This window comes from Panthera pardus, unplaced genomic scaffold (assembly GCF_024362965.1).
Source record: "Panthera pardus isolate Hobbes unplaced genomic scaffold, ASM2436296v1 HiC_scaffold_8, whole genome shotgun sequence".
NCBI lineage: Eukaryota > Metazoa > Chordata > Mammalia > Carnivora > Felidae > Panthera > Panthera pardus.
Window position 1 is genome coordinate 116,349,428 of NW_026527013.1, and position 10,197 is coordinate 116,359,624.

A 10,197-nucleotide genomic window follows, 5' to 3' on the forward strand; every position below is an offset into this window, starting at 1 on the left:
CAACACCTGTATTTCTTTCACTCCAGTCAAGAAAACCCATTCCTCAACAAAGGTTAATGAGAATTAATCACCCATCATTATCTTTGCAATTTACAAAACAGAGAATCATCTCTCTCACCACCACCAAAAATAAGAAGACTGTGAAAATGCCCTCAATTCAAAGGCTTTTCCTATTTTATTTGTATCCTATGGAATACAAACACTTTGGGAAATTCTTAGGGGAGCAGCATAGAACAGTCGTTAAGAGCTCAAGATTGTAATCACTATTCTAATATTCCTAGCTAGAAGAACTGGCTAAAATTCATCTCCCTGAACCTCAGTTTTCTCATATCTAATTTGGAGATAATGCCTTCCTGATGAATTCTGTTACAAGTTGATGTACCTAAATCACATAATGCAGAGCCTGGCACATAGCAAACACTCAATGTATCTACTGGATTTAGGCCAGAACAATGTCATTTTCTGATAAATGGAAGTCTTAGGTTATACAAAGTGCTACACAGAAATTCTACCACTTTATCTCCCTTCTTCTCCAGCTATTTCTGGACCAGCTTGAGAGCCTATCCTGGTCTCACCAGAAAGCTTCATTATGTGAGTAATAAAACTTTTCACACCCTCCCGTTAGATATGTAGGATCTGAATCAACCTATTTATGCTCAGTGGCCACAACACCTACGGTGGGCATGTCTTAATTTTACATTACAAACTTCAATATTATTTTTTAAAACTTAAGCTATAACTTTTCACGTCTGCCCTGTAGAATTTTGTTCATTTAAAGAAAGGGTATATCTCTAAGAACAGTATGCAAAGAAACAGGAGAATTCATTATAAGATGTCACCTTACAATCACTCAAGACAGCATGTAACCTAGAAGATGAATCATCATCTTTCTGGGACTAACTGTAGCATATACCCAAAGGAACCTACCTGGACTCCGAAACTGGTCTCCTGTAAGCACATCTCCAAGGGTGATAGATAAAAACTGGTACTTGGGTCTCTGCCAGCACCAGAGTCTCTTTTTTTTGGTCACCAGACCTAGAAGCTTTAATTTATCAGAGTCATTCAAGGTTGATACTGGAATCAGGTCACCTCCAGAATCAACTTCTTTAAGAAAATTCCTTGTTGCTTTGGCAAACATGATGAGAGCCCCAGATTATCTGGAAAAAAAAAGTTACCCCCAAATTAAATAGGAAGTTATTATCTCACCTATTTTTTTTCTAAAATTGCCTTATTTCTCCCTAGTGTCATTCCTATCTTCTCCCTACAAAACCCTCTAGTGTGAGTTCAGTCGATGACAAAAAATTAAATTGAATACTGAAAGAGAACAGGTGTGTAAGTGAAGATAGGCTAGGTTGTGCTTCAAAAAAAAAATAAGTTCCAAATATTAGTGGCTTATAACAAGAAAGGTTTATCTATGGGCCACGCTACACTTCCAACACAGGAGGACAGGAAAACTTTTGCCATTGTAGTCATTCAAGGGTCCAGACTAAAGGGGAAGCCACCTTCTTGAATACTGTCAATCATCATCCAACAGGAAAGAGTTCACACCAGCAATTACTTGCTCTGGCCTCAAACTGACACAGAACACGTTCACTCACAATTCATCAGAAGCAGTCATACGGGCTGAGCCAGCCACAATGGTCAGGAAATATATCTAGAAGGCAGACACATGGGAATATTTGTTGACCAACATACTGACAACCCTAATTTGTAAGATACAAAGGTAGGACCTCTTCTTTGAAGGGTCCATGTGTTTTTTCTCCACACTGTGTGATTTCCCCTATTCACAAATGGAAAGGAACTATTACTTTTTAATTCAGAAATGAAGGCCTCGTCACTCTTCAGCTGTAGGGAAAAAGAAGAAACACACTGGAAGATATAAAATACTGTATTCAGTAGAAGAAGTATAGACTACTCCATAAATGGTGTCAGAAGAATGGGCTTATCATCTGAAAAAAATATATATAGCCAGATTCCCAGCTCATGCCATACACAAGAGCAAATTCTCAATAGATTTGAGGGTTTCTGAGGAAAAATGAAACTATAGAAGTACTAGTTAAAAATACAAATATTTGTTCAATTGTAGGATGAGAAAGGCCTTTAGGAAGACAAACAGAAAACTGAGAAAATACTTACAATATTTATAAAAAAAACTAGAATACTTATAAAACATAGTTGTAAAAAATCTTTTACAAATTGTTTTTAAAACACTGTAATAGAAATAAGGGCAAACGTTATTAACAACTCACAATATATAAATTGCACCTAGTTATATACGTATAGACTATATACACACACATACACACACGAATATATATATGTGCATACAAATACACACACATGTAATTATTACTCAAAAAAAGCACAAGTGAAATAAGGTGTTTTTTTTTAAATTATCCATGCTCAAAGATTAAATTATCCAATGGATAAGAAATGTGGTTTATTTGTATTTGTACCTTTGTGTCTGGCAGTCACACAGATAGAAAATCACAGAGTTTGAGAGCTGGGATTAGCCTTAGACATTAACTAGTTGAACCTGCTTGCTTTAACATGAACCTCCTCTAGGACATCAGAAAATGTTTGCCTTACTTATCACTCACCCTTCTCTCAAGTGCCTTTCTCTGATTATTGTGTGGCTCCCTATGTTCTTGTGTATTAACAGTAAGAATAAACATTTAAGGAAAGTGTTCTAACACATAAAAAGTTACTTTTTGACAAACAGTGAACAGCAAAGAAAGAAAAGTCCCTATGCTCAGACTCTCATCTGTAATTCATCTCTCACTATATTAAATTGCTTGCTTGTGCTGAGCACTTATTCACTTATTGAAACATTTCCTGAATCATTCACTAATTGTCTTTAAGTGCCTACTACACACAGGTACTTGCGTTAAGCACTTAGGATACTGATACAAAAAGTAATCTATCTCTACACAGATGGCCAACAGACACATGAAAAGATGCTCAACAGCACTAATTACTAGGAAAATGCAAATCAAAACTATAATAAGATATCACTTCACACCACTCAGAATGGCTAGAATCAAAAAGACAAGAAGTAATAAGTGATAGTGAGGATGTGGAGAAAAAGGAACCCTCATGCACTCTTGGTGGGAATGTAAATTGGTGCAGCTGCTGTGGAAAACAATATGCAGCTCCCTCAAAATATTAAAAATAGAAACACCATATGATCCAGTAATCCCACTACTGGAATTTACTCAAAACAAAAATGCTAATTTGAAAAGATATATGCACCCTATGTTTACTGCAGCATTTACAACAGCCAAGATATGGAAGCAACCCAAGTGTCCACTGACAGACAAGTGAATAAATAAGATGTGTGTGTGTGTGTGTGTGTGTGTGTGTGTGTGTGTGTGTGTGATGGAATAATACTCAGCCATAAAAAAGAATGAGATCTTGCCATTTGCAACAACATGGAGGGACCTAGAGGGTATTAGGTTCAGTAAATCAGACAAAGGCAAATAACCAGAGGATTTCACTTATATGAGGAATCAAATAAACAAACAAAAGAGGAAACAGACCCATAACACAGAGAACAAACTGATGGTTGCCAGAGGGGTGGGGTAGGGAGATGGATGAAGGGGAGTGGAAGCTACAGGCTTCTAGCTATAGAATAAGTCACAGGGATGAAAGGTACAGCAAAAGGAATATAGTCAATGGTATTGCAAAAGCCTTGTATGGTGACAGGCAGTAGCTACAATTGTGTGCATAAGTTAGAGTTGTCAAATCATATACATCTGAAACTAATATAACAGTGGGTGTCAACTATACTTCAATAAATATATAAAGTAATCTCTTTCCTTGATGAGCTACTAGTTTGGTGGCCAGATAGAAACATAAACAGCTAGGGTTTATGCTAGATATTGACATTGTCATAAGAAATGAACCAAGAAAAGGGTTCTAAATCCAACTGGAGAGAAGCATACGGTCAGAGAAGTCCTCCTGAAGTATGCAGGATCCAACTGCATTTAGTGGACTAAGTAGAAACAGGCAGAAGATCAGCAATTATAAAAGCCTGGCATTTGCAGGAGGTGGTGGAAGGGGTGGGGAAGATCGTGCATGGCAAGATTTGTGACTGACAAGCTTATCATGGTCCACGAGACATCATTTTGTGTAAGTATACCCATCACCACTTGCTTGACAGATACAGAATTACCTTTCAAGCTCTGGGATTGTTTCTCTCATTGGAGTGCACGGTTTTAGAGCAGAGAAGGGCAAAGGACAGGGATGAGGAAGCCTTGGTCCAGGCCATGCAAGCCGTGCCTCCCTTGCTGGGGGCCAGAGCAGCAGGAGCCATCAGAGGGGTTGTACAGGGAGCAATGCAATCAAGAGTGGACCGTTAGCAAGATCTTCTGGAAGCAAAACAGGAAACCAGCTGGGAGGGAACAAGATTAGAGATGGACGTCGAATGGTTACACTGAACTATGTCATCGGTGTAAGGATAGAAAAGATGCTGATTTGGTGGTTTCCCCTGAACTCTGGTTGGATGTGAGGGTGGTATGGAAAGGGACTCCAAAGGATGGTCTCCAGGTATGTCAGGTGTGGGTTGGCCAAGGAGATAGAGATGCCAGGTACCAAGAAAGGAAATTCAAGAGGAAGCAGATTGGTGGGGGACATACCTGCTGAAAGTGGACCCAGGGTAGCGTGTAAGATTTATTTTGCCGAACGTACGGAAAGAACCTTTAACAAAATAAGGTCTCCCCAATGATCTGTGGGAATTCATCCTGCTTGTCCAAGAGCAGAGCCACAGCAGAATCTGCCTCAGTATATACACCATTGGTATCTGCATCTCTAGTTTTATAATTTCTATTCTTTTCTGGTATAACATGAAAGGGAGTTCATTAACTTCCCTTCAGGTCAAACAGGTTTCTGAAAAAGCCAAATCAGACTTGCCATTAAAAAACACAACTTGGGGCGCCTGGGTGGCTCAGTCAGTTACGTGTCCGACTCTTGGTTTCAGCTCAGGTCAGGATCTCACGATTCATGTGTTCAAGCCCCGCATCAGACTCTGCACTGACAGGCCAGAGCCTGTCTCAGATTCTCTCCCTCTCTGCCCCTCCCCTACTCGCTCACTCTCAAAATAAATAAATGAACAAAAAAAAAAAAAAAAGAAAGAAAGGAAAACATATAAATAATAAAATCCATCTGTTGTGGATAACAAAGCTGTTGTAATGACACTAATCCTCCCCAGAGGAATTAGAGGCTAAAGAAAAAGAACTCCTAAATTATTTTGTTTCCATCCACCATCAAACACAGTTAATTTTCCTTCTTGACAGAGCAGTGTGCTTTAGGAAAAGCTAATGCAGGTGGCTATTGCTTTATAGGTTTTTATTAGAATCAGGCTAATTCGATCAAGAAAATCCATATATTCTCCTTGCGAAATTAAAGCTAGAGGTTTCTTTTTATTATTATGTTTAAATGCATAATATATTACATGGCTCAAATATCTAAATTGTGTAAAAAAAAAAAAAATACACTGTGAAATCTCATTTGTCCCCAGATTCCATCTATCCTTTCAAAGCTCTTCCCTGCAGGTATGTTACCACAGTATTTCTTTATACAAATACAAGTTCAAAGAAGTCTGCACACTGTTCTGCAGACATCTTATTTTTTTTATCATGTAACAAGATGTGCTGGAAATCTTCCCATGTTAGTACCTTCATCTCTGCAGCTGAATACTCCATCATGTGGCTGTACCACTGTTTGTCTTGTAGGGCTGATCACGTAGGTTACGTCTACGTTTTTTAGCATAAGAATACCACACTAAATACTCTTGGACATGTGTTCTTCATACATGGGTAGGAGAATCCAAAGGAAGATTCCTACAAGAGGGATTGCTAGACGTATGGGTAAATACATCCATAATTTTAGGGGCTGTACCATTTTGCAGTCTCACCAGTAAGGTATCAAAGTCTCAGCAGTAGTTCTCAAACTTTTATATTTTTGTCAGTATCATAGGTGAGAAACAGTATATCTCAGTATAGTCTTAGGATATGTTATTTTAATATGAATTTAATCAAGCATCTTTTGTTTAAACGATTTTTGTATTTCCTTTTCTTAACCATTTGTGTCCTTGGTCCATTTTCTATTTTTTTTTTCTTTATTCCTAGGAGTTTTTTATATAATAGGCCAGCTAAAACACAGGATAGAAATTTAATACAGTCGAGTTTATCATGTTGTAGTGGAAACAATAAGCTGCCATACCATTCTCAAATATCTAAAGTAACGGTCTAGCCAGGAAACATTAAATACTATGCCTGGAAGCCAACTGAAAGATCTAGAACCCACATTGCCTGACAGACAAGCACAATAGAGTCTCAATTCAACCATTAGTCAGAATTCAGATTCAAATTTCCAGTGTGCTCCAATCTCAAAGGAGACAAAAATGGCCTCATGAGAGATCTAGCTTAATGGCTCAAGGCCTAAAAACCCATTGCATTTCACAGCTGTACTCCAGATCCTGGCTCTCACAAAAGGCCTTAAGAATTCCATTAGCTATGGGACACCTGGGTGGCTCAATCAGTGAAGCATCTGACTCTTGATTTCAGCTCAGGTCATGATATCATGGTTCGTGAGTTTGAGCCCCACGTTAGGCTCTGCACTGGCAGCCAGGAGCCTGCTTGGGAGTGTCTGTGTCTCTCTCTCTCTCTCTCTCAAAATAAATAAACATTTAAAAGAAAAAAGGAATTCCATTAGCTGGGTGGGGGGATGGGTTAAATAGGTGATAGGGACTAAGGAATGCACTTGTGAGGAGTATGGGGTATTGCAAAGAAGTGTTGAATTGCTAAATTGTACACCTGAAACTAATATTACGCTGTATGTTAACTGGAATTTCAATAAAAACTTAAAAAAAAAAAAAAAGAAATTCCATTAGCAAAAGGTCCTTACTCACCCAGCTCAAAGCAATTGGAACTCAGAAAGCAAAAGCAAATGTGGTAAGGATACGGAAGTTTGAATCAGACTCCTGGACAACAGATTTTGAAGGAAGAGACTATGAAAGCAAGACAATACCAAGTCAGAAAAGCACCCGGCCAACTGGGGCCACTGGCTCCTGGGAGCAAAGGTAAAATAGGCACCAAGGTCATGATGGCCTGAGAATAGAACACGCATAATTAGCATCCATTCATAATGGTTCCAAGTGACAGAATGATCAAATCTTTGAGTTGGAAAGGACCCAGTTCTTCTTCATGCTCAGTTCAGGATGCTTCTCTGGAGCAGCTCTGGCTGATTAGTTTTGAGGAAGTTCTGAGTAGTTCTGAGGAAGAAACCTCAACATCAAAATACACTAGATAAAAGAGAGGAGCTGTAGAGCACCTGTGCTGTGCCAGCACTGGGCTAAATTCTCGCTATGCATTTCCTCATTGAATCTTCAAAACAACACCGAGTAGGCATTGTGCAGAGATGGAAACTCAAGTTCGAAGATGTTAAGCAACTTGTCCATATCACGAAAGAGGGAAGAAAACAAAGAAAAAAAGTAGCCCTGGCACCGGGGAGCTGGCCTGGTCCTATCAGCCAGCCCTGGGGTGGCCAGGTGCAGGCCCGGCATGCTCCTGTTGAGCACGAACAGTGCCTCAGCACAGCAACATCAGGCAAGACCACTCTGGGTGACGTCATGATAAATTAGAACAAAAACAAGACCCCTCGTAATCTTGTGTGACCTCAAAATTCGAATACTGTCCAAACCACAAAAATGACCAAACAGCCACCACCACCACCACCAGTCGTGGCTAACAAATGACAGCTGCTTCTTGGCCAACCACAGCTTTAGCCTCACTGCAGCCTTCTTTCATTTTAGACAAGATCTGTGAAGATACTCCATAGAATTCTCCCTCTTCCTGACAGCATCCAATCCAGAGCTCAGTCCTGTTTCCTTAAACTCTCCCCCAAACCACCTACAAGCCTGAACGCTAGAACTCCTTTCTAACACCCACTTACTGAGACGCCCCAGGGTTCCCTGAGCTGTGAGGACGCCCTCGCTGCAACAAGCAACAAACCCAACTCTTTCAAGTCTAAGTGTATTCCTGGAGATCTGTGGGACACTGAATGTCACACAGAGAATCAGTGCAAAGCCAAGATTCCAATGGTGGTCCAACTGCCTCCCAAACCTGAGCCATTGACCACCGTGCTTTGCTGATTTCCTCAGTCAGCTCTTTTCTTTGATAGGATTAATTTTCTAAAATATGAATAAGATTCATTTTATAAAATAAAGTGTGCTCAAAAGGGTAGACTACAGTTACAGTGGAAGTGACAATCACAGTTATGGGACACGCTATTTCCTCACTATCCAGGGAAACGAGACATTGCTGTACATGTCTCATAGTTAACAACTTCAGCACATTTTGAATTATTTTTAGTTTTCTAAATAACAAAGTAAAATTTAGTCTATTAAAACAGAGGTGTCATCTTTTTATATCCTCCCAGCTCACAGCCCAGGACCTGAGCTCATTTTATAAAAAGACAAATTAAAGACAAGGTACTCTATCGCTTCTTTCTAAAATAAAAAGCAGTATGTGAAAGAAAAAACACACAAATGATGGTCACAGGACAGGCGTGAGTTTGAAAAAGGAGTCAGGGTGAGACAGAAAAGGCTTTCGGGAAGTGGAGTGGGTAACAGAAGAGACAGGGCTTAACAGAGAAGAACTCTCTGGTCCCCTTGAGGGTTCAAAGAGAACAAAAAGAAAACCACTGCTGGAAAATGCCAAACTTCCTCTTAAAGCAGGCGATCTATGGGACAGCAGCTGGAAGCCTGGGCCATATTTCTCAGATCAAGTCTCTAATTGCCTGGGCTCCACTTCTCACAGATGTTTTCCTTAATAGGAAGAGCTCATTGGTGGTTGATTGTGACAATGATCAATTCACACTACATGTATTCAGCTGCTTCTCTGACCTCACAGCACCTCTTTCGTTCCACTCTAATTCTCTGTCTGCCTCTTGAGGGCTGCGACCCCAAGACCTCCATCCCTCTCCCCATCCTGTAGAACAGAGCCGCCCCTCGATGAGTGGTGTTTCAAAACACTTTACAACAAACGCCTTTGTAGGAGCCCCCCCCTCCTCGTTGCCTCTCAGGTGCAGATGTGAAGTGGGCGCCCAGGGGGTCCGCACCTCGAGGCCTAGGGAAGCCACGCGGGCAGCTGTGAATGAGGTCATCCCATCCCCCGCCTAGGACATTCAGGGGGGCTTGGCCTTCTCTCCAAGCTTGGGGCCCAATTTCAGGCAGATAGGGAATCGTTCAAGCCCAGACACCCAACTCGTGTGCTCCGGCCTTCCTTTCCCGCACACACGCCCCGCAAGCTGGGAAAGCCTTTGCACATCCAGGGGGAAACGGGAGGACAAAGGATGAAGGAGTGGAGAGAGATGGTGAACGGGGTGGGGACGAGGGGACACAAGGTACCAGTCCTCGCAACAGCCCGGGAAGAAAGAGGCAGCGGGGAAGTGGGGGAGAGAGGCCCGGGAATGGGGGAGAGTGGAACGCAGTGCGTCCCGATGGCCAGTCGCTGGGCAGCCGACCGACTGGTCTCCCTCAGGAATGGAGCAACAGCGGGGAGGAGTGTCCCCGATAGACAGGAGCCGCGGACCCGGCTCCCCGGGGCCGAACGCCCGCCGGGGCGAGAGCCGGAGCGGAGTCCGCGCCGCCGCACTCACCTGCCGGCTTCGCCTGATCCCCGCAGCCGCTCACGCAGCGCCCCGAGCCTGCCCGGGCGAATTAGCCAAGCGGGGCGGGCTGGGGGCGGGGGCTCGGCGGGAGGGGGCGGGCCGCTGGGACCTTTGCTCCGCAGCTTCTCCTGCGCCGCGGCCAGCCAGCCAGACGGGACCGGGGGAACTGGGCCGAGGGAGGCCGGGACGGGCCGGGGCGGGGCGGGTGCAACTGAGGCGGGGCGAGGACGGCGGGCGGCGTCCCGAGACCGGCCCGAAGGCCCAGAGCCGGCCGGTTCCCTCTCTTTGGGTGACTACGCTCTGGCGGGTCGCTGACGCCCCGGGGCTCGTCTTTGGCCGGAGTCCCCGCCAGGTCTTAGCGATCCGAGGCCTGGGGCGCACCAGAGCAGTGTGCTCGGCTTTCCTCCCCGAGGCCTCATCGCCCGCCCTCGGTCCGGAGGGGTTTGAAGCCTGCCGGGCCTCGCCACCAACAGTGGGGTGCGGACTGGCACCGCGGCTTCACCGTTCCACTCGGCAAATCTGAGG

General features: G+C 43.2%; 1 protein-coding gene across 2 annotated transcripts in view; it reads right to left on the minus strand.

The window, feature by feature from the left end:
* Positions 1-9,774, minus strand: part of GSDME (gasdermin E) — a 64,141-nt gene extending 54,367 nt beyond the window's left edge. Inside the window, exons 1-3 of one of the 2 annotated variants that reach the window (XM_019443623.2) lie at positions 9,661-9,771; positions 4,175-4,393; positions 928-1,157 (exon numbers count right to left, since the gene is read on the minus strand). In XM_019443623.2, coding sequence (XP_019299168.2) covers positions 928-1,138 — 211 coding nt within the window. In that variant the 5' untranslated portion in view covers positions 1,139-1,157; positions 4,175-4,393; positions 9,661-9,771. Of the gene's footprint in view, positions 1-927; positions 1,158-4,174; positions 4,394-9,660 lie in introns of both variants that reach the window. The other variant, XM_019443624.2, reaches the window with a different exon arrangement.
* Between the last annotated feature and the right edge of the window lie 423 nt (positions 9,775-10,197).